At 44.3% G+C, this 25,134-nt stretch overlaps 1 protein-coding gene across 1 annotated transcript in view; it reads left to right on the top strand.

Moving 5' to 3' along the window:
* The window catches only part of stim2b (stromal interaction molecule 2b), a 60,790-nt gene that overhangs the window by 18,482 nt on the left and 17,174 nt on the right, over positions 1-25,134 (top strand). The window contains exons 2-3 of the mRNA XM_079491335.1: positions 14,591-14,721; positions 15,944-16,032. Of these exons, the coding sequence (XP_079347461.1) occupies positions 14,591-14,721; positions 15,944-16,032 (220 nt within the window). The remainder of the gene's footprint in view (positions 1-14,590; positions 14,722-15,943; positions 16,033-25,134) is intronic.

Below are 25,134 nucleotides of genomic sequence, written 5' to 3' on the forward strand. Positions count from 1 at the left end.
TAGTTTTAGTCACATTTTAGTCACCTGGAATGTGTTAGTTTAGTTTTAGTCGACTAAATGTCCTGATTTAACACTTGCTGAAAATAGCCGATCTACAAGCTCACAACGCGCCGCGGCTATTTTCAGCATGCAAACAAGTGTAAAATGACTTATACTGGATCCACTATTCCCTTCCTAACATTTTATTCTAGTTTTAATTTTTTGACGAAATTGTCAATATATTTTGTCTTAGTTTTAGTCATCACAGCTTAGTTTTCATTTAGTTTCCATTTAGTTTTCGTCAGTGAAAAAAGGTAGTCGACGAACATTTTTCGTCTTAGTTTTAGTCGACGAAATCAACAATGCCTTATCGGCAATCAAAAACTCCCAAGCCTGTGATGGGTTAAAACTTAAAACAGAAGAGGAAACCTCTCATCTTGTCTTCCTCACTGTCCTCACAAAAGTAGTGAAAGTAGGCGATCTACAAGCCCACAAGGTGTCGAGTTGTGAGCTTGTAGATTGTAGATTGACTACATCAATTTGGAACCCAGGTTCTTTATTTGGGGTTTTCTGTGTTCTGTCAAATGTGAGTATATGTGTTGCATACAAGGCCGCTCGGTCGCAAGACACATTTCAGTGCGAGCTGACAATAAAGTATCATCATATCATATCATATATCATATCATAATAGTCCCCTTTCCTGAAAAGTAGCAGTTTTGAAAAGTAGCAGCTTTCCACCTGACAGCAACAATATAGTGTCTTTCCGTCTGTATTCTCCCCCACACACACACACACACACACACACACACACACACACACACACACACACACACACACACACACACACACACACACACACACACACACACACACACACACACACACACACACACACACACAGACCATTAGTTTTATATGCCGAGAAGCATGACAAGAGGGCAAGTAAGCTAATTAAACAAGTGAACCCACCTCCCGAATGTCATGTTCTTACTTCTACTGAAGCATTCCACAGACAACCGGGGCTCAAGGAACGTCTCCTTTTCTGGAAGTCTTTTTTGCATCAGACTATACTTCTCTCTCCCTCCAGCGCGCTCGCACGCCTTCTAAGATGTGGCCTTAAACTGAGGATTACTGATGCCAGGCTTGGCGTTGTACATGGGCATGGGTAGTGTATGTTGCTGGTTCAGCTAGGTTAGGGGAGATTTGTCTTGATTTCATTATGCAGACCGCTACCAGCACCAGCATCCTCTCTAATAGAGCACCGAAGTCCTGACGTCACTGCCCTCTACTACCAGTAGAGGGCAGTGAGCGTCATGGTTCATGTATGTTTTTATAAGCATTGTACTCTCCATAGGGGGATTTTAGATCGCCTCATATAAGAACTGTGTTTGAAAAATAAACCGATCACCCGGGCCTTTTCACTCATATGGATATGAAGCATCGACTGAAGGTGGAAATGTACAAATATACCCAAAGAGTAACAAAATAAGCGTTAGAAACGAGCCAAACAACCCAGAGACTACATTTCCGCGTAGGCTGCTTCTGCCCGCAGCCCGTCGCACAACAGAAACTGAACGTTAATTACGTTTATTTTTATTTTTATGGCTGGGCGGCTCCCAGCCATTGTAAAATACCTTGATGTCTTTACGGGGCTGCCTGGAGCCACACATTCACAGTCATATGAGTGCGGGCGGTGCTTACACGCCCGCACGCGCACGGCCAGCGTGTGTAAGGCAATCAAGTGCTCCCCTGGTCTACAAGGCTGCAGGATGATACAAAGTGATTGAAGGTGTGGATTATCGGTGGAATTTACACCGGTCACATGACGGTATAACCAGCCAATCAAGAATCAAGTATTGGGACTAACCGTTTTAGAATGTGAAATATTCCCTAGAAATTAAGGTTTGCGTTAGAAGTGGCAAAGGGTTAAGGAACAGTGCTAAAGCCTGGTGAAGCCCAATGCACAGAGGTGTGTGTGTGTGTGTGTGTGTGTGTGTGTGTGTGTGTGTGTGTGTGTGTGTGTGTGTGTGTGTGTGTGTGTGTGTGTGTGTGTGTGTGTGTGTGTGTGTGTGTGTGTGTGTGTGTGTGTGTGTGTGTGTGTGTGTGTGTGTGTGTGTGTGTGTGTGTGTGTGTGTGTGTGTGTGTGTGTGTGTGCGCGCACATGTGAGAGTGAGTGACATGCACTTGCGCGTGCGTGTGGATAAACCGCATCGATGGAGCTTAGTGTTTTACAACAGCAATGTGACCCTCCGTCGATGTATGGGTGGCGCTTGAGAAATGTGGCTTATGTTTGTGCATACTATAAGTGTTGAGTCCTGTCTGATGGAGAAGGGGCTGTGTGTGTCCTGCCATGCCCCCAGAGCATCCTGGGTACAGAGGGAGCCCATCTGTCTTCATAGCAGCAGATCATGCTAGCTGAAATTTAGACACACGTCAAGTGAGAAATGTTTGGCCGGTGCTCAAAGATAACGGAACCCCAAAGCCAGTTGAATAAGTTATTATCTCTGTATTTAGACGATGGAGCGATGAGATAGTCCCATTATCACTTGATTTGCGAGGGGAAGTGAGCTGTAGAGAGCTCTGCCATCGCCAGGAGAATTCCTTTCCTCACAGGGATGTACGACGTTGCACCTGCATGTGTTCAGTCATTGTCATACTTTAAATGCTGCTTTTCATGTCAAGGACCCCCAAATAGATATATTATATTAGGCTGCAGACCCCCATTAGAAAAGATTTTTGTGCCAGCAGGGACCCCAATTATCTTTGTATTTTTGTTGTTAGATTGTTTGTACAGAATTCTACAACTCTGTCACACTCTTGATGAAAACTCTGTGAAAACCTCAGTGAATAAAGAGTTAAACAGAATTGAGGCAGTCATTTTAATTTAGACTGAAATGAATAAGAAAGGAGATCAACATAACAAAGTTGTTTGTACTGCTGTGTTCTGACATCTGTCTTTACATCCACGCAAAGACGCTGCGGGAAATTATTCAAGCCACACACACACACATTCAGGTTTGTGTGTATGTGTCAGTCTGTCTGGCTGTCTAACATGTAAATCACAAGTGAGGTACTTGTGTTTTGTGCCTGATTAAGTGAAATAATGGTGAAATTAAACTGTTCCTCCTTTCGCTGGGCACCCTGGAGTCCCCTCAAGGACCCCTGTGGGTCCCATGACCCCTATTGTGAAATAATGGTGAAATTAAACTGTTCCTCCTTTCGCTGGGCACCCTGGAGTCCCCTCAAGGACCCCTGTGGGTCCCATTACCCCTATTCTGAAAGCCACTGCCACAGACTAATCTAAGATTTAATTTGAAAGGTTTCCATGTCATTCTCACTGGTGCCAAATGTAAACTCATGCACTGACAGAGACACTTAAAGCCTAAATCTAAATCCCGGAGCGGTTGCACAAAGACCCACCCGGCAGCAATGCAATGCAATGTACGTTTTTTGTTGTTGAATTAAGTTGTAAAAGTCAACATTATAGCAGCACGCTAGCAGACAATACACTAGTTCGGTCTTTCAATCATTTTATTATTATTATATTTTCACAATCTGATATTTCACAGACTTCACATATACGATACGCCGGCTACTTTATAATGTTTTGATAATTTGCGCGACAGATATACGCATATGACGGTATAGAGTGTCACGTGACGAGCTTAAACTTAAACTAGTGTATTTAATTAAGTAGAAGATGATCAGGTAAAATAATAAATTGCATTAAACAGTGCTGCTGGTCTTTGCGCAACCGCTCCGGCATTGTAAAAATAAGCATTGTGTTCATCCGTGCATCTCCTGTCTTCCTCTTTACTATTGTACCACGTCACATGTCATCTCAAGTTCCCCTCTCTCTCTACCTCTCTCTCTGTCTCTTGCACGGCCCTCCATGCTAGCGAGTGGTATTTCTAGGCGACTTATTAATGGCTGCTGATGAGATGAAATGGTAGACTCTCGGGAAGCTTTATTTACTTGCCTTTAATACTCAAGCCGTCAGATTGACTTATGGTACTGCCATATGGGCGCTCGGTGCAGGGGGGGGGGGGGGGGGGGGTCGGACACAGATTGGCATTACATCCCCCCCGCCCGGCACCATGCATCCCCTACTGGAATTTTTGGAGCCATCGGATCCACATTCACACCATATCGAACACCGTGTAATTGGGGAGGTTTCTTGGCTTATTACCATGAGAGACGCACAGGTCTGGTCCCAGGGATCAGAGCAGGGGTCATACGTGTGTGTGTGTGTGTGTATGTGTGCAGAAGGAGAATAGACTGGAGCAGCACGGACATTTAGAGCCTTTTATTAGGTGCTAAAGTATACAAAAGACTTTGCGGTCTTCATCAGAGTCATGGCTTGAGGCACGTTGGTAGACTCCCTTTGTTCGTGTGTGTATGTGTGTTTGTGTTTGTTGGGGTGGGTGTGGGGGGGAGCAGGTGTCATGCCCTGATGGGGAGGGTCACTTCACTGGGGACCAGGAATGACGGACAGAGTTGTATACACACACTCACACAGGACAGTGCGTCGGTGACCACAAAGGCCCTGGATTACCAGCTGCATTGTTTGCGGTCGGTTTGAACTCTTCCCCCCGATTTTGTAAATAGACCTTTAAATCCGGTCACTTCTTAACTCACTTTGCTCTTGGCATAAATCCCAACCCTGGGCATTTGTTATGATCAGAGGTTGGAACGGTGCCAAATGGTTGTAACAAACTGCTGACATGGCATGGCATGTCCACACGGCCATTTAGGTTCACATTGGGACCTAAATCTGATACGTCACATGATCTGTTATTGTCAAACAGTAAATCTATTCATAGTCATATACTGTACTTTTTTAGTTACACATACTGTGTGTGTGTGTGTGTGTGTGTGTGTGTGTGTGTGTGTGTGTGTGTGTGTGTGTGTGTGTGTGTGTGTGTGTGTGTGTGTGTGTGTGTGTGTGTGTGTGTGTGTGTGTGTGTGTGTGTGTGTGTGTGTGTGTGTGTGTGTGAGAGTTTCTATAGTTCACTGCGTGAATTGGCTGTTGAATTGAATGTTTAACACACACACACACACACACACACACACACACACACACACAGACACACACACAATACATAATATTAAATTATGTGTCGTAAACGATCAAATGACATGTCAAGCATGTCAAACCAGTGTCTGACAAGGATAGTGTGCATGATATGTGTGTGTGTGTGCGCGTGCGTGTGTGTGACAGACAGACAGACAGACAGACAGACAGACAGACAGACAGACAGACAGACAGACAGACAGACAGAGTAAGAACAGACTGTTAAGTATAAAAGCTTCAGCGGTCTGCAGGTCAAAGGAGGACAGCTCACCCGCCTTGTCCCCCTTGGCTCCACAGAGTCGCATTTCAAACCCATCATATCCTACTGTCTTAATTCCACACCGCCTCTCTCTGCCCCCACACTTCCATTCCCCAGGCGTACAGTGTACTTTGACACTGAATCTGGCTCCTCGTCCAGGTCATGGATGGATGGATGGATGTTTGGTGGGACTGGGGAAGGAGGTGCACCACCAACGCCTGTACCTCCACCCAAGAGCCTGGTGGACCTTTTTAGGCACAGACGGGTGAAGGTTGAATGTGTTTAAAGGTGGCCTTACACTAGCCGATAATCGGGCATTTTTGACCGCTCAAAGCACGATCAGGATCGGCCCGATCAACATCAAGAATGTTTGATATTTGCTCTGCCCCGCTCCGATTAACCTGTAGTGTGTGGTGCTATCAGATTTCAGATTGAAAAAAATCGGCTAGTGTAAGGCCACCTTTAGTCTTTTGTTGGAAGTCCAGGTCAAGTGAATTCTCAAGTCATTATGTCGAGACGAGACCTGGCCAATCCTCCGGAATTATCAGTCCGTGAGGTCTGTGACCCAACCCATTTATTTTATTTTAATGTATTGTTTGACTGTTTGACGGTTTAACACAGTCATGTTTTGGGAAGGGTTTCAAACCCCAGTCTGTTCTTCCCCCGTTTTGGGATGGATTTCCTCCGGATGCTCTGGTTTCCTTCCACACCGAAAGACATGAATGTTAGTGACATGTCTGACATCCTCAGTGCCAGTAGTGGCCATAGAGACGGATACAGAACACGTCTAATGCTTTGAAGAGTCTAGTCTGGATGGGCCCTGAGATTTCTAAGCGTAGATATTGTTATATTAACCCATTTAGGCCTGACGTCGAAATTTAAAAAATGTCTTCAAAATCCTGACAGTTTTCTGATATTTCTGTATCAGTGGTGCTCAATATTTCATGTCAAGGACCCCAAAATGTAATATGCCTCCGCCCCCCCATCTGAAAATATGTTGTTCCAGGGACCTCCCCAGAACCAAAGTTAAAATGTTCACTCTGTAAGAATATACAGTATATTCAAAGATTTGAGGCACATTTTCACGATTTTTCAAAAATAGCAGACCTACAAGTTCGTAGCATCTTGTAGATCTGCTATTTTTCAATAGCTAAAGCATAACATAATGCTAACACCAAAAGGGGTTCCTGCCCAGAATGGGTTAAACCGGGATGGATGATGTCAGTAGGACTATTGTTTTCACTGTCTATTTTGGCTGCTTTCTGCAAAAGTGGCAGTGTGGCACGCAGCAAAAATAGACGGCCACATGTTTGTAGTTGAATACGATTTGCTCAGTCACTACTGTTCTGGGACACTGGTCTGAAACATGCCTGGTGCATTGTCTAGACTGCGTGCGGTTGTTTTGCACTAGCAACAATTCAAGACAAAAAGTGGTAGAAATATTGAGGAATGGAGTCTCTGAAACAAATGGTGTATATGAGGTTTTCCGTTTATATCCCATTTTGGGCGGGAACCCCTTTTGGTGTTATCATTATGTTATGCTTTAGCTATTGAAAAATAGCAGATCTACAAGCTCATAGCGCGCCACCGAGTGGCGCGCTACGAGCTTGTAGGTCTGCTATTTTTGAAAAATCAAAGAACGGCTGACATAGAAACATAGCTTTTTCAGAAAACTGTCAGGATGTAGAAGACATTTTTAGAATCTGATCTCAGGTCAAAATGGGATATATATATATAAAAAAATGGTAAAGATCTATCAGAATTGTTAAATCATGTCAGACTGTATTTATGGGTTTGGGTCCTCCAGGGATTAACAGTGCAGTCAGACAAAATGGGCCATAAAAGGTTGAATTCAACATCGACACTGACTTACGACCTTCTCTACATCCTAACCTAATAAGGCTTTCATCTCCTCTTGTTCCATTTCTCTCAATGCTTTCAGTGGGTGGTTGAAGATCACTTTCTTAGAGGTTTATAGGCTATATAAGGTACTGGGCAGGTTGTCTTTTCCACATACGGAAATACATGCATACTGTACATCTGCAAACTCTTCCACAGTCCACGTCCGTATGATTCTGCTGCGTAGCGCCATGTGGATACATTTCGTGTTCACTGGTCTGTTCAGAGACTCGTTTAAGTGATGCCATTCAGAGATTAAAATAGGGTGCATTTTGCATCCCAAAACGCAGTTTATAGTTTATAGTAGTTATAATAATCATTTCTTCTTCTGTTTTCTACATGAATATAACCACATTATAACCATATAAAATGAAATGGGAGTTAAATGCTGCAATTTGTAAAAATGGCAAAATATGACTCCTAACGTCGTTGAAGTGGGACTCATAAAATGTCCCTCGGACTCATCTAAAAAAGACCATCCCTGCATCCCGGGACTCATTACATTGAAAACCTATTTACATCACTGGCCATTGCAATGTTTAACCCATTCAGGCCTGACCTCGAAATTTAAAAAAAAAGGTTTCTAAATCATGACAATTTTCTGGAAGATTTTAGGCACATTTTAACGATTTTTCAAAAATAGCAGACCTACAATTTCATAGCGCGCCACTCGGTGGCGCGCTATGAACTTGTAGGTCTGCTATTCTTCAATAGCTAAAGTTTAACGTAACGCTTAAAACACCAAAAGGGTTTCCCGCCCAAAATAGGTTAATGAACATTTGCATTGGTAAGTTAATACTATCTCAACTATCACTTCCCCGCCTGTCAAACTAGCATGCAAAGTCAAGTTCAAGAGCGTGAAGAGAAAGTAAACAAACTTGTTTGGGAGACTTTCCTGTGACCCAATCTGTCATGCTTGCGCACGTCTCCTCACCGATCACATCACACACCACGCTCACTCGGAATGCTTCGTGTCGAAGGGCACCAGGCTTGCCAGGTGCGAACTGCGCAACGCGACAACAGCACGCCACCAGGGAACAAGAAAAGCGCGCCGACACAAAAGAAGTCCCCTGTAACTAAAACTACACCAAACGTCCCCAAACGCACAATCCTCCCTGTCTGCCTTTTTCTGTCTTCCTCTTCACTTGTGAGACGATGATCCCTTTGTGAAAACGAGGACAAAGCTTCCATAATGACATGCAGATTATTTTGTAGGGGGGAAAAAAACGAGATGATCTGCGACGTGCTGACAGTCACTTTGTTGTCTCTGTCTGGAAGAGCGCTTTGGTCAGAATATTCTTTTCTGCTTTTAAGATTTTCTTTTGCATTTGCTTTAATTCTGCCATTGTTGAGAGACCGGTAACAAAAGGCAGAAAGAGAGTAAAGGAACATACAAGATGGGGACGGCGGACAAGACGTGAATTTGAACCTGTGTCCTTTGCTCACAAGGAGCATGTTCTGTGCTTTGGTTGAGCCACCAGGCACCACATGACAATTTGTTTCTGTACCACACTGAAATAAGTGAAATTGCCCTCCAAAGAGTGTCTGTGTGTTTTCCTGCGTGCACGTCTGCGCGCGCGTGCGCATGTGTGTGTGTGTGTGTGTGTGTGAGAAAGAGCAAGGGAGACCTCTGCCATTGTTGTGGTTTTACAAGATAAGCCACATCCTGACAACTGGAAGCAAAGCAAGTTTATTAATAGCTCAATGATGTCCAAATTTATCCCCTTCTGGGACTACTTCTGCCGGTTGTTTTGATTTTAGCGCGCGTCCCCGGGAATGCTGGGGGTCACCAGCACAGTCACAGTCACTTCCTGGCACATCGTTCGTGGTCCCTTCCCAGCCCCCCCACTCTTACCCCCAGCCCCATTGTGTCGCTCACAACTTTTCTACCGCACTCAAATCATGACACCTGGGAGGAAGAAAAGCTTCTTAAAACGAACAAAACTCACACCAGGTGGTCCTGCTGCCTGATGGCTGCCATTGAAGGAGTGTGTCTTGTAATTTCACTCCCTCAGAAGCGTTCTGTAAGACGTCTCTGTTCTTAAAGGCCTCGGTGAATAACGCTTTAAACAGAATTGGGGCAGTAATTTACACTGAAATGAATAAGAGATGGAGATCAACACGAAATAATGTTGTTTATACTGCTGTGATCTGACATCTGTCTTTGCATCCATGCAAAGACATTGCAGGAAATTATTCAAGGCATACACATTCAGTTGTGTCTGTCTGTCTGTCTATCTGTATGTCTGTCTGTCTGTCTGTCTATGTAAAACACAAGTGAGGTACTTGTGTTTTGTGCCTGCTTAAGTAACCAAACAGCCAAATAGATATCCAAATGATATTCCAGTGTATGTAAACTGCTCTGGCAAGCTAAGCAAATTCATTATGTAACTTGTGCTCAGGCTTCAGATGCTTTTAACTTGGTAAAAAGGCAGTAAGAGTTCTCTCAAAGAGCCTCTTTGTGTGAATAAAGTTGCATAATGCCGTATATTTATTTTTATTATTATTAATGCCTGTTATTGTCAGTTATTCAAGAGAGAGGAAGCTGTCTTCTTGAACATTTTCACAAAATTCAAGAGAGTCTATATATAGATGGATAGATAGCTATATTGTCATTCAACAATATATGAAATGCGTAATTGAATGAAATTCCGTTCCACTGGCTTACTATAATCTAAAACTACTCCTAGTTAAAAGAATACTAAAACACTACAATGCTCAAAGAAATCACCACCAACTAGAGAAAGTGTAGCTCGGCGCACAGGTCTCCGCCAGGTCAGGTAGGTTATTGTGGGCCAGCAATGTTCCGAATTGAGCATTGAGCAATCAGGCATAGGAAAAAATCGGACGTACCCGTCTTGATCACTTGACTATAGAGCGTTGCAGTCCCGCCCCCTTTCATGACGACGAGCGGCCCGGAAAATAATTTCCCATGAATTTTTCCCATTTCAAAAAGTATTTATTTAAAGATCTGTAAGCCTCGGACAAAGCCAACTCGGATCGTGACAAATCATGATAAAATCACACAATATTTTGGGCCGAACAAATAATTACAAAGACGAAAAACAAACAAAAAAAGTGTTTATCTTCATTCTAATTATTTGTTCGTCCCAAAAAATTGTGTTTGTTGTCATGATTTGTCACGATCCGAGGTGGCTTTGTCTGAGGCTTACAGGTCTTTAAATAAATACTTTTTGAAACATCTATGGGAAAATATGCATGGGAAATTCTCTTCTGGGTCCCTCGTTGTTCTGAAAGGGGGCGGGACGGACCTCTATAGAGATATATGTGTACCGATTTGCGTGATGTTTGGACAAACTTTGTCGGAGTAATATATATTTTTCTCTTGGTGGTGCTATAATAGGGCAATGTTAAAAGGGTGGCATTTGTTCCTCAACCTAGTGCGAACGTGGTTGAGGAAAGTTTGACCGCAATATTGGACGATGCGTCCATGATTTGTAGCATTTTGTTCAAAACAAGCCACTCCTGCAAACTTTACATGTGAATCTCAGCCAATCAGAACGCGATAGTTCTGATTGAAGCCATGCTGCACTCATTATAGGCAGTGATGCATCCAGTCAGAATGCTCTCAGTGTATTATAATACTAGGTATTCACCAAATTATTCACTTTTGCAACTAACTGTTGTCATCATTTGCCCTTGGTTTTCTCCCCCATGTCTTACTCCAAAGTGTGCCTGGCCGCACTATGGGCAGTATTATGCGTGTCTTAAGTACCAGGTATTATGACTTAACTTAAGACCTGGAGGCATGGTCAATGCTGTTTGGCCACTCAGAATAGCCAAATTGCATTGATCACGCCTCCAGGTCTTAAGTTAAGTAATAAGACCTGGTACTTAAGACACGCATAATACTGCCCATAGGCTCATATGCAATCAGATGTCTTTATTCACTGCACAATGGTTCTCAAAGTGGGGTCCGGGGACCCTCAGGGTCCCTTGGGGGTGTTCCAAATAGACTCTTATAGATCTGTAACTCGGATAGTGGTTTTTAGTTTCATTTGTACTCTCTCAGAGTTAAGGGTTGTCCTTGACATTAACACGAAGGCCAAGGAGCAGACGACCTGGAGCAAAGTCCTCGGTGTCCATTTTAATAAGAGTTAAAATAAGGAACTCTATTCAGAAAGACTCCACATTCCAGCCTGATGTCATTGGTTAGAACACCATGTCCAACACATTATCGGATAGTTCTCTAAAACAAACAGAACAGCTCGAGGAGCTGTTCTGTTTGTTACTGTTTGTTATATACTTATATACAGTATATGGAGATCTAAGGGTGGTAGCGGGGACATTCTCTTGAGTGTACAGGGTTTGATGAGGGCCCAGGTAGGGCCGGGCCTTCATTTCCGGGCCTGTTGAGAACTCTAGTTTTCGCCGGCTGCCGGGCGGCTTCACTAATAACTTTGGGGCAGGCCCGTCTATTGTACATATTTACATTAGGCAAGAACAAAAGCATGGGAATACATCACATATATAAAATGCATTTATCATGAAACATGCGTAAGCTAAGAACGTAACTAGAACATATCTATATAATGACACTGTATATAAACTATACATATATACTATACTATGCTATACATACATATGTACTATGAAGTGCTATGACTACATGCAATAACTACCACATTGGATCCGCACGTTTTCTGAAAAGTAACACTTTTGGACAAGACATACAAGGTTTCCACAGCAATGCCATGCAATTACTTATTCTTATTCAATAATAATAATAATAGAAAACTAATTAGAGTGCTATTAGTGAGAGGCCGCCGTCTGGGAATGGGAAGGTCACTCGGTCCCCGGCCGGACCAGTCTACGTGTCAAAGTGTCCCTGAACAAGGATAGAAGCCCTTTACCCTAACCCCCTAACTGCTCCCTCTGTGTGGAGTGCTGTATTAATAGCAGCCACTGCTCCTGACAGTTAGGATGGATAAATGCAGAGGACAGGGACGAATAGTTTTCATAATCCTCAAGGGGGCCCGTGCCGCCCCGCCTCCGCAGTCTGACTGTGAGACTGTGACACAGACGTGGTCAATAATATATAGCATAAATAATAGGCCAAATATAACACTTTCCCTCTATCTGTGACTGTGATCAGCTCCTCACACACATACCTGGCAGGTTAAGCACCCAGATTAGCATTTCAATGCCTGATCTGCATGTGTACAAGGGACAGGCAACGCGGTCCACCCCCCACCACCCCCGCCCCGGACAGTGAGAAAAACAGACGTGTTAAGGTGCCAGACTTGGATGGTTAGAGCGGCTGGTTAGAGAGTCAATGCAAGACGAGAATTGCGCGAACGGGCGCGACCTGATGCGGCACAAACGGCACTACGTCTATAAAACCCCAATGTAGAAAAACTAGAAATCCCCTAAAATCATCAAGGGGGCTCGAGCCCCGCAGCCCCCACGTAGTCGTCGTCACTGGCAGAGGACACATTTCACATGCAGGGCAAATGTTACAGTACAATACAAATTGTGTTGGTTGGTGTTGCCAGGCTGGGAAGTTAACATGGGGACCTGCTGGGACTGGACAAGGTCTTGTGCTGTTTAGTTTACACATCCATAGCTCAACTACATGCTGCAATATCAGTCTTGTTCGTGTCCATGGCGTTCGTAATATGTGAATGTGTTTGCGGTACTAGTACGGAGCATTAGTTGGTTGTGCGAGTTTGTGCTTCGTCATTGCGGTGACGCTGTCAGTGACTGACCATACAGCGTGAACTGTTCAGGGTTCCGTGTGTGTGTGTGTGTGTGTGTGTGTGTGTGTGCGTGTGTGTGCGTGTGTGCGTGTGCGTGCGCACGTGTGTGCGAGTTTCTATAGTTCACTGCGTGAATTGGCTGTTGAATTGAATGTTTAAGCAGTTTGATATTTGTCTCAAATGTATTATAAACAACATGTGTTATTATGATGATTATTTTAACATTTTATTGTGTATAGTTCTGCACGTGTGTGTGTGTGTGTGTGTGTGTGTGTGTGTGTGTGTGTGTGTGTGTGTGTGTGTGTGTATGTGCGTCCACACATGTGACTCCAAGTGCAGGAACTTGGCAGATTGCCAGCTCAAACTATCAACTGGCAGAGAGGCATGAAAGAAAGTTATGGGCTTATTTATTTCCCTGGTGGAATACTTGCGATACAAAGTGTATGTGTCTATTGGGGGGGGGGGGGGGGGGGGGGGGAGAGGGGGGTCACGGAATGACAGCAGCAGCAGCACAAAGGCGTACAGAGTGGATAAGGTGACAGCAGTGATGCGGGGGGAAATGTGTCAGACCTGTTTTGCCGTCATGCCGCAGCACGGTTACGGCACATGCTGACTCACCCTTAGCATTTAGTGTTCTTCCTCCTGTGTGTGTGTGGGGGTGTGTTGCTGCTTGTGTTGCTGCTTGCTTTGACACACGATATCACAATGACATCTTGGTATGATAATTACCAGCCGCCACCGCAGGAGAACGAGCTTCGCCGTCTTGGCCACGTGACACAACAAAAAAAGTTACGGGCCAAATGCACATAATAACGGGACAGCATGCAGCCGACATACTCCACATGCTTATTATGTTTGTCCACATTAAGCATTTCTTTCTGCACACGTCGCTCAAAGTAATTTATATGCTAAGGGATTTGAGTGCATAGCTCATGATGGTGAAACGTTAGGCCAAACAGTCATCTACGTATAAGCTTTCCTGAAGGAATATAAAAAGAATACCGGCATCATGGGCCCAAAATATTTGCACTGTCACACACAGCTGATCACGTGTGGTGGCTGAGCTCATAGCCTGCTGGGAACCGTGTTCATCTTATTACCTCGGTTCTCAACGTGGGCCCCGGGGGCCCCCCAGGCGGTCCGTGGAGTCCTTATTATAAGGTTTTTGGACCAATGGGCTTAACACTCCTTTGAAACAGGTTGATGACTACATGTATTTGAGGTAGAGGTAGAAAACCCGTTCCCTGATATCATCGCTACTAGGGACACATGCATCAGTAGGCAGGAACTGGGGATAGCAATGAAGGACCGGGAAGTTTGGTGTGGCATTGTGAAATCCATGATCTCGACCACGGTCAAAAAAAGATGATGAGGAATCAGTGTTTGTTGGCAGTATTAGTTTGATGAATGGTGTCTCATAAATAAGGAATTCTATTTACTCTTTTTGATACGAGAGAGACTTCAAGGCAGGTTTAAGTCAAGCATTTGACAAAAAAATGTGTGTGAGAATCATGATTTCTATTCCTGTGGAGGAAAATGGAGATTCCCATTTGAACAAGAATCATGCAGCACTATGCTGTATATCAAATAGGTTAAATAAGTACTGCCTTACCCCGGCCTATATATCTGACCTGTATCTGTCCCTTCCTTGCCTTCCAGATCCTTGTCTGCAGGTCGTGCCACCATGCATGGGTGAAGCCGACCGTTACAGCCTGGAAGCCCTCCGACACATCCACAAGCAGCTAGACGATGACAATGACGGAGGCATCGAGGTCAATGAGAGCGTGGAGGTGAGCCCCACACACACACACACACGTGCACACACACACACACACACACACACACACACACGCGCACGCACGCACGCACGCACGCACGCACGCACGCTCGCACGCACGCACACACACACACACACACACACTTCTCACTAGGGTTGAGTACCGAACTCTGTACTTTTAATGGTACAGATCAAATTCCGACATTACTACAGGGTACTAATCATATTAGATTAGACTGGTGCCAAATTTCAGTGTTACATTTTGTTTACTCTGAATAGCTTTCAGTGATGCTCATAGGCATGGCTATTAGGTACCTTGCATCTCTCGCTTACCCAGAAAGACATGTGCAATAACGTTGATCCAACAACACAGTCGGGACAATAGCAGTCCTGGGCCTGGCATCGGTGATTGAAACGGTTTGCATCCTAGACAAGTGTGTTTTCAATTCGGAGGACCCCTAGTTTGGGAAGATGCGGCCTGTATGAAATGCCACGTCATTGCACTAAATGGCAATGCGTGGCATGATGTTATAGGTGCCAGAATGCAGGACCCCTAGTTTCAGACGACGGTGTCTTGTCTGAAAAAGGTGTGGCTTGTTGCTCGCAAATCGCAACGTCACGTCGTTGCATTAAATAAAACCCTCTTAATTTGGCATGCAGATGTTTATGCTTTCATCTGCAAGGTATATTTTTTTGTATCCATGCAGCACCCATTTCATTGGACTGTGATGTGCATGGGCTTTTCCTACACCCCCTCCCCTCCCCTCCCACGCACACAATTGCTTTGTCTCTGCTATTACATTAACGTATACAGTTGGGTGCCACCGATATTGTCCCTTATCATTTGACCCATTTAGGCCTGACCTCAAAATTTAAAAAAATCCTTCTAAATCCTCCAGTTTTCTGAAATAAATATTTTCACGATTTTTCAAAAATAGCAGACCTACAAGCTCGTAGCGCGCCACTCGGTGGCGCGCTATGAGCTTGTAGATCTGCTATTTTTCAATAGCTAAATTATAACATAATGTTTAAAACACCAAAAGGGGTTCCCGCCCAAAATGGGTTAACTGTCCTTTTGCGCAGATCACGCAAACCTCAGCAAAAAGAAAAGGACAATATCCCCAACTGTATTGGTGTCAGACAGTATATGACCGTGTTTGTGACTCTGTTATGGGTCGTTGTGTAGCAACTCATTTGACTTCTCTTGGAACTATTACTGTGTTTTGCCCATACAGTTTTTCAAGTCATCAGATAACGACTCCGCTCTGGAAAGGGAGTATGCTGTGTGTTTTATGTGTTTTATGTGTGATTATGGTGATGTGCTGTAAGCCTACATGCAGCATGCTTTGTAGAGGTCTTCACGGGTCCAATTTGACCCACCCGTACCCAAAAATAGACCCGTAAAAAAGAAAGTACCCAGAACCGAATGGACCCGGCTATTATTAGAATTATGAGTTCCGAAACCCGAAAAGTACAGAGAGATGTCGGAAACCGGGGGCCGCACGGACCCGGCTAATTATCATAAATATGAGTTCCGACTCCGAGCAGTACCGAGCGATCGTGGACCGTACCCGTACAACACACGAGGACCCGAGGCTATACACAGTAGCGCTGCTACTTCCTTACTAAGCTCAATGGCTGCCAAGGACTTTTCATGATGTCCTGGAGCGCCAAGGACGGGTTTTTCGTGTTTTTTTTATTTAAAAAATATATATATATATATATTATTATATTTTGGCGCCCCCTGGTGGCGGTGAATGAGCTAAAGTCACGGCGCAAGGCACGCCTCCCACTGGCCAGAGGAGAAAAAAATACACAGATTGACAGCTGTGACAGCCAATCGCCGGGTCCACTCGGGTATTAGTGGAACCGTCATTTCACTGTCGGTCGCCCCGAGACCCGATGACATACGGTGGCAGGTTCCCACCCGGACCCGGGACTAGTCACTTCTTGTTGGATGGAACCGTGACCGAGCCGGGTCTGGGTCGGATCCCGGATGTTTTCGGGTCTCTGGGTTTACCCGAAGACCTCTAATGCTTCGCTCGCCACGCTGAAGTCTCTTGAAGCAGTCTGCTACAGTGCTTTACGATTTGTAACTGCCGATGATCATTATACACGCGTCATTGTGTGGTTTTTTTTTGGCTTTCGCCTTTATTTTTGAGTGGTGCAACCACTCCAAGGAACAGCAATGTCTGTGTTCACCTACCTATGTGACTCGTGTTAACCTATGTGACTCGTGTTAATGTGTGTGACTCATGTGTGACTCATGAGTACCAGTAGGGGCGCTGTTGTGGCAGAAACAGAGACAGAGAGATGCACTGTTGCCTGCTAATGAGAGAGAGAGAGAGAGAGAGAGGGGGGGGGGGGGGGGGGGGGATTTGCACCACTCAGTTCACATGGGTGTGATTTTTTATATATTTTATGGAGGGACAGAGAGTAGGCTGACAGGAAATGGGGAGAGAGATGGGGGAGTGACATGCAGTAAAAGGCCGTCGGGATCGGGAGTCGAACCCGCGGCACACTGCCAGACTGGATTACCAGCCAAGGTGCCTGCAGGACCACTGAGCCACGGCCCAGGCCCCATCATTGTGTTTTATATGATAAAGTCTCGCAGTTCGTAGAGAGCAACATCATATTTTATTCATTCATAATTAAGGCCTAGTGTGGTATTAAGCTTCCTTTGTACCTATCCTTGCTTTTAGATCTAAAGGTCACTGGACATTCAACACGCTCACAAACACACATTAGATATACCAGTCCACGTGAGAACAGTGAACAAGGAAAGACTGCTTTCACTTATTATGCTCCGCATGTGCGTGCGTGCGTGCGTGCGTGCGTGCGTGCGTGCGTGCGTGCGTGCGCGCGTGCGTGTGCATGTGATGGTGAGGGATAGGGCCGTATTAAACGAGCAGACGGACAGGGTATGGTGTGCGTGACTGCCCTGGCAGGGACCAGAGCAGTGTTGATTTCGACAGCAAATCTAGATTTTAGTTTTAGTCTGACAGACAGGGCCGGATTTAGCCAGCCCCACTCAGGTGGGCAGACAGAATTGTAAGGGGGGGGCGACCCTGCCGGCGCGGGTGGGGTGTCAAACCCACATTGGGTGGGCAGGACGCACGTTTGGGTGGGCTATGCCCACCCCTGCCCCCCTCTAGAACCGGCCCTTAGTCATAGTCTCTTGAATAGTTTTAATTTAGTTTTGGTCTGCGCTGCGACACATTGTGAGCTTGTAGATCGGCTATTTTCAGCATGCAACAAATTGTAAAATGTAATTCTGAATCTCTTCGTCCACTAGTCCCTTCCTTTTCCTACATTTTAGTCTAGTTTTTATTTGTTGACGAAATTGTCACTATATTCACTCTTAGTTTTAGTCATCGTAGGTTAGTTTTCATTTAGTTTCCATTTAGTTTTCGTCGGTGAAAAATGATATAGTCGACAAACATTGTTTCTCATAGTATTAGTCGACGAAATCAACACTGGACTCCTGTGAGCTAGCCCTGTCCGCTGCTAATCACCAGTCTCTTATTTTGAAAGGAGCGGGAGGGTCATGGCGGTCACATCACATTCTGTCCGTGTGCATCAGTGGCAGGAGTCATTTTTAACTGGCGGGGCAGTGCAGGTGCGAGAAACGGTTATACCACCGCTCTTGGCCGTGACATTGAGTTGGTGTCTCAGCATAGCTTGAGGCTGTGTGCTTTTAGGCCCTGTTTAAGACCCCCTAAGGCCGGGGTGTTGGAACCCACCCCATGGGGATGGATTAGGGAAATATGTGTGTCAGTGTGTGTTTGTGCCCATCTGCGCCGAGTGGACTGAATGCACAGTGGATGTACACAGTGTTGCCAGAGTTTGCGAGAGAAAAAAGCAACTAGGTAAAATGAGCCCACATGAAAATAATCTACGAGTTTGTAGATCTGCTTTTACATACAACATCAATCTGGTACAGTCAGTGGTCACAAAATGCTTTTAGATGGGGGTCCATGGACAAATACATTTAATTTAGGGGTCCTTGAAATTAAAATGTTTGAGAGCCAATGGTTTAAACAACAGGAAGCAAGCCCAAATAAGCAACTATACTTTAGAAACGAACAAGCCCAAAAAAGTGACTTTACAGAAAAGCAAGCCTAAAGTCGCTTCTAATAAGCAGACATGGCAACACTGGATGTACAGTACTTGTGTGAGCGTATGCGTGAGTGAGTGGGTGCACATGTGCATCCATGTGTATACTATGTGTTAATGTGTGTGCATGATGTGTGTCTTTAGATGAAGGCCCTGGCCTAGTTTCTGCCCTTTGACACGCATCCATTTCTACCGCCAGCAGTATCTCCTAAGTTGTTTTTGGCTGGCATTCATGTTTAAAGATGGAGTGCCGTGATTTTTGTATTTTTTCCAGTTTTTCATGTGTTTATGAGGTGACAGTACTTCATTAAACCCCTTGGTGTAGCTGTTATGTGCAATGATGTCTTCCCTTTGTATTTAGGGTTTCTTCCTGGAGGCTGAAACCTTGACAGTCAAACGTACCAATGAAAAAAACAGTGATATAGTGACATCACAATATCATCCCCTCCCCTAACCCCTCCCCCTTTGTCATACAACAACAGCTGTGGGTGCGGCTTAGTTCGGGGTGCATACTTAGTTTAGACTAGTCATTGGTTAGACATAAGGTTGGTGAGGGGTGCGTTAAGACGACCGGATTAAGGTTGGTGAGGGGTGCGTTAAGGGTTGGGAGAGGGTTAAGGTTAGGTTTAGGTGTGCTGCCCCGTGGGAGGTTAGGGGTACTGCACCCTTTCAGTTCAGGTGGGATCACCACCCATCACCACCCACCAGGGAAACCAGGAATACTTAATGAACTGGTGGTCATGTCCACATAAAAACGACATTTTAACAAATACTGTACACTTTTTTTTTTAAATAATTCTTCCTCCTTATGTAATAATAATACCTGATGTTTTAGGCTGGGGAAAAAATCACGGCACTCTATCTTTAAGGAGTTCCAGGCTTCTTCTTGAGAATTGGATCTGGTACAGAGGTCTGGTGGGCCCTGGTGAAAGTTGTATTAGTTGACTAGACATCATGGCGTGAGTCTTGGACATTCTATTTGTGTTTGTAAATCGTTTCAAGGCAAGGGACTATTTTCTGCATGACTTAGTCATTTGAAATGCTCAGCCTTGAACGCGACATTTCAAGTCTCTGCCAGTTGATTTTCATACCATATTTTACTGAAACCAGTGGCCTCCTAAAACGTCTCTAATACGTAAACTATGATATGCTTTGGAAAAATGGTTTGCAGTAATGTGAAGTGTACCGTGAGTCCTTTAACGTGACTGCCACTGTTTTCACCAAACGAGTAGCTATCAGCGATTGAACAATGAATGTGGGTCTTTATCTCAGACCGTTGTTGTGCGTGTGACACGGATGCTGAGAATGTGATTGTGGATCTTGTGTTTGCCTTAAAAGCACTCGTGTAGAACAACAACTATTATTATTCATCATTTTGTGATATTTCCAGAAATAAGTCTTTTGCACACCTACATAAAACGATACGTTCGTCAGAGAGGGCCAAATTAGGGCTGACATATATAAGAGAGGAAATAAGACAACCTGGGAAATGCATTTTAGTTTCCTTGTTTGTTTGGGGTTTTTTTTTGCATTTGAAGACGGTGTGTGCTGGAGTTTTTTCATCTAGAGAAATAAGAAGTAACACAATGTATCGCCAAAAAAAAATAGAGGAAGAATATTTGTATTGTTTTGTCTAAGTATCGTATCTCCTGAATGTTCCTCTTTCTGATGGTGTCAGATATATGTCATGGTGGTTAACACAGTGCCATGACGAGGTCTCTCTCTCTCTCTCTCTTCCTGGTAGACGGACACAGGTTGGGGGTCGAGAGAGTGTCGAAAGGCCATGCCGTGGTTACTGTCACTAATCCCGAGCTGGCATCTGGTCTGACAGCCCCCCACCCACCCCCACCCCCAAGCCCAACATGTGCCATGATCATGAACAAGTCAATGTCAGCATCACAGCAACACATAACAAAGCTCCCACTCACTCTCCTGTGACAGACCCTTGTTCTTTTGCCAGGAAAGCCCATATATACTGAGGTCTGAATATGGACTGTTGCAATAAATAAATGTTAGATCACTCGTACATGCAATTACAGTTTGTTGTCATTCTCATCACACGTAACATCCCTGGTGTTAGACGGTAAGAAATACCAGTATCTCCGTATCGGCTAATATTAATTATCTTATCTCATTGTTGGAAATATGACTGAAATGTCGTCATCATGCCATGTGTAATCACTGAGAGACAGCGTAGATATTCAGTGACAGCCACATCAGCGTTTTTTTTAACCTCTTGTTTTGGAGAGCAGAGCATGTTGAAGGGCAAAACAAGTGATTTACAGCTTGGACGACAAGTCAGGGTTTAGAAGCTCTGCCAGCGGGAGGCACGCTGAAACGAGGGGGCTTCATTCTTGTTAGCGCAATCATTTATTGTGTCCCCACTTCTTGACAGGCGGTCATTTGTCCAAGACTTCTTAATTTAAAGGCATTTCTTTCATTTAGTTTTTTCTTCTTTTTCTAAAAGACATTTTAGGTACACATGGTGGAGGAAGATAGGCAAAGTTGGGGAGGGCTCATGCGATGTCATGTGAGAAAGGTCATGGGTTAGATTCAAGCCTACAACAACCTGCAAGTCAGTCCATTGAGTGAGCTAGTATGTCCTGACATAAGACTGGAAAAACATCACAGAAATGTGAAGACTTTCCTCACCAGTAGGTGATTTAAATTAGATGGTTGTGACATTTGATTAAAGGTATATTCAGTGATTTCGCTTCATTCAAATATCACTTTTTTTTTTTTTTTTTTGGATAATCCTCCCTACTATAGAGTGTGCTGACCATATAAGGAGTTCCTCCCTGTCCCCAGTGAGCCCCTGGGGTCAAAAAATCCTAGTTTCAGTTTTGGTGGCGGGTGGCAAAGCCTTCATCCAATCAGGATGAGAGGGGCCTTCCTCCAATCATGTGTGGGGGCGGGCCTTGGTGCACATGCTGTTGCACTTCCCCCCACTGTAGAGCGTGTGCATGTGCACATTTTGTTACCGGGGCGGACTGGGTTGTTTTCCAAATCACCCAAATCACTGAATGCTCCTTTAAGAAAGTGGAAGGTGATGACCCTTTTTATATTTCATTAGCAAACTGCCCTGTCAACCCTATGAAACCTCATCCAAAATTCAACACCGAAATTTGCTTTATTAAGTCGTAACATACAGTAGCTCTCAGTTTACAGGTTTATAGCACCACACGCACACACACACGCACGCACGCACGCACGCACGCACACACACACACAGTAGAAAATGCTTGCAGCTTGCCGAATCATTGTTAGGTGCTGGTGACATGCTAGTCACATCAGCTGCAGGAAGTAATTAGGAAAAACAACAGACCCCCCTCTCCTCTCTCCCATTCATCTTGTCAGTGGGACTGGGGGGGGGGGGGTTGGGTAGGCTGTTGAAACTGTCCAAGTCAGAGAGCCAGTTCTCCACTTTTATTAACAAAAGAAGAACAACAAAACAAAAAACACTTGACCAAGGCTTCTCGGGCTATTTCCCCAGCTACAGAGAAAGACGTTTGCTCTCTAGACCGGCGGGTTCCCGGTGTCTGAAACAAATGTTTACACAGTGATACGAGTGATAATATACGTGTCTTTAATGCTATTTTGCACAGATATGCTTACAGGTGCGCTTTGAGATTTTTGACTCGCCATTTGGTGTGCCTTGGGTGACGCAAAAAGTGTGAAAACCTTCCTACTCTAGAAGATATTAAACTGATGTATAAAATACTCTTCTATCAGTCCTACCTTAAGAAGTGGCTAGCGGGATGCTAGCATAGCAGGTGAGCTCTAAAATAGCGGTGGCATTTCTTTAACCTCCGTGGCCTTCATCACCATAGCCTGTCTGTCACGTCCGAGGCGAGGCGTTAGGGGAGAGGACGTGGACGGCAACTATATACGTTAAGAGTTTAGAGAGAGGTCACGTTACAGATTACACATTAGCTACTACAAAGCTGTGGATAAATGCCATGTCATGCCAGTGTGTATCATTGATACCACTCTTGGGATTACTGTACAAATCCACTTTGCAGTAGTAGCTTATGGATTTCTCAAACTGGTCATAAAAGACCTGCTTTGCATAGTTAAAAACCACTTAATTTATATGCTTCATTGACCAGGGTCACCCAGGGGTCTGTACTTGGTCACCTCCTTTTTTTTTTACTTCCTTTACACCAAATCTCTGAGCCAAAAATATCCAGTTTTCCAGCCTCCAACGCGTAAAAGATATTATCTCGTCCGTTATTATCTTGTCCGTACAAGATAATAATTATCTTGTACGTACAAGATAATATCTTGTAAAAAAAAAAGTCATTAAAATGTTGACATATTGTTGCTTATAGCAGCTTTAAATTGTTACTAATTACTGTCATCTGGGGACAGCACCCAAAACCAGGTGCCGACCCAGAGGTTGATAACCACTGCTATACTCCAGTATTGTGGGTGGAGCCCACCCACAATACTCCAGTATTCACCCACAATACTCCAGTGTTGTGGGTGCCGGCCAGGCAGGGGTTTGTTGCGTTGCGAACTTGCGTTTGGGGCTGCTCGCTGGGGACGGCAGGTGCAGGTTACGTTCCTGGGCTGCATGCTGTCTGTCTGTCTGTCAGCCAAGGAGACACTCGAGTTACATCACTTTGAAATTGTCAGTGTGTGTGTGTGTCAGTGTGTGTGTGTGTGTGTGTGTGCACGCACGTGCGTGCGTGCGTGCGTGCGTGAGTGCGTGCGTGCGTGCGTGCGTTTACATGTGTGTGTGTGTGTGTGTGTGTGTGCATGTGCACACACGCATAGCTGCACTGTCTTAGGTTTTGAGAGCCCCTGGGTCGGGTTTGTGTCACAATTTGATAATATCATATCAAATATCTCAATATTGATACTGAGGTATTAGGTATATATTTCAGTTAGTCCGTATGTCTCAGCAGACGATAATATACAGTATGCACAGTGTGTACAGTACAGCATATGTGTTGTGTTTATAGGTTATAGAGCCAGCAGGTTGAACAGTCTGAAGGCGTGTCTAATAGGCTCTATGTATAGAGGGTTGGTTGTCTGGAAGGGCTGGACGGGTGGGAAAGTGACGGGAGATGTTTGTGTTGAAGTCCCGTGGTGCACGGGGGGCCTGTGGAGAGAGAGAGAGAGAGAGAGACATTTTACTCACACCCCAGTGCTGGGAACCAGAGCCAGGGCCATTGGACAGCTCCGGGTCCTCTTTCAGGGCACAGCAGATTCTTTCACAGAGTGTGCATGTCGTTGAGGTCCAGCAGAAACCTTGTGTGATTTAAAAACTGTTACTTAACCCGTTAAGACCCGAGGCCAATTGTACAAATGCCTTCTAAATCAGTAGTTCTCTCTCTCTCTCTCTCTCTCTCTCTCTCTCTCTCTCTCTCTCTCTCTCTCTCTCTCTCTCTCTCTCTCTCTCTCTCTCTCTCTCTCTCTCTATATATATATATATATATATATATATATATATATACTGTGCTCTCTCTCTCTCTCTCTCTCTCTATATATATATATATATATATATATATATATTACTGTGCTCTCTCTCTCTCTCTCTCTCTCTCTCTCTCTATATATATATATATATATATATATATATATATATATAGAGAGAGAGAGAGAGAGATCTACAGGCTCACAACACATCATATTGTTGTTACTTGTGTGACACTGTAGTATGACGAAGGAGGGCATTCATTTATGAAGAAAAAGTTAAAAACATTATGGAATATGGAGATACAAGCTTTCTTTCTGCCACGTGTGACTGTGGGGAGAGAGAACGTTAAACGACCATTGGGGAGAAGAGAGAGTTGCGTGCGTGTTTTCATTAAAGTTGAAAACTTTATCTCCAATTCTCCATATACATGTCCTCATTACTGCTCATATAGATTCTCCTTGTTCTTCTTTGTTAACTTTTAAAGGTATTTTGTCAAGTGGAATGTTTTAGGTTGACTAAAATGTATTTTGGCGGGCCTTGATGCCGTCATAAATCATAATGGCTGTTTTTACACTTGCTGAAAATTGTAGATCTACAAGCTTGTAGATCTGCTATTTTTCAGCATGCAACCAAGGTAAAATGAACTTATACTGGATCTCGTGGTCCACTAGTCCCTTCCTAACATTTTAGTCTAGTTTTTATCTGTTGACGAAATTGTCAATTTATTCATTCTTAGTTTTAGTCATCATAGTTTAGTTTTCATTTAGTTTCCATTTAGTTTTTTTAGTTTTTATGTTTCTTTTTTGTGTGGCTTTCGCCTTTATTTTAATTTTTTTTTTATGGAGGGGACAGACAGTAGGCTGACAGGAAATGGGGAGAGAGATG

This window comes from Electrona antarctica (genome assembly GCF_951216825.1).
Source record: "Electrona antarctica genome assembly, chromosome: 21".
NCBI classification, from domain to species: Eukaryota; Metazoa; Chordata; class Actinopteri; order Myctophiformes; family Myctophidae; genus Electrona; species Electrona antarctica.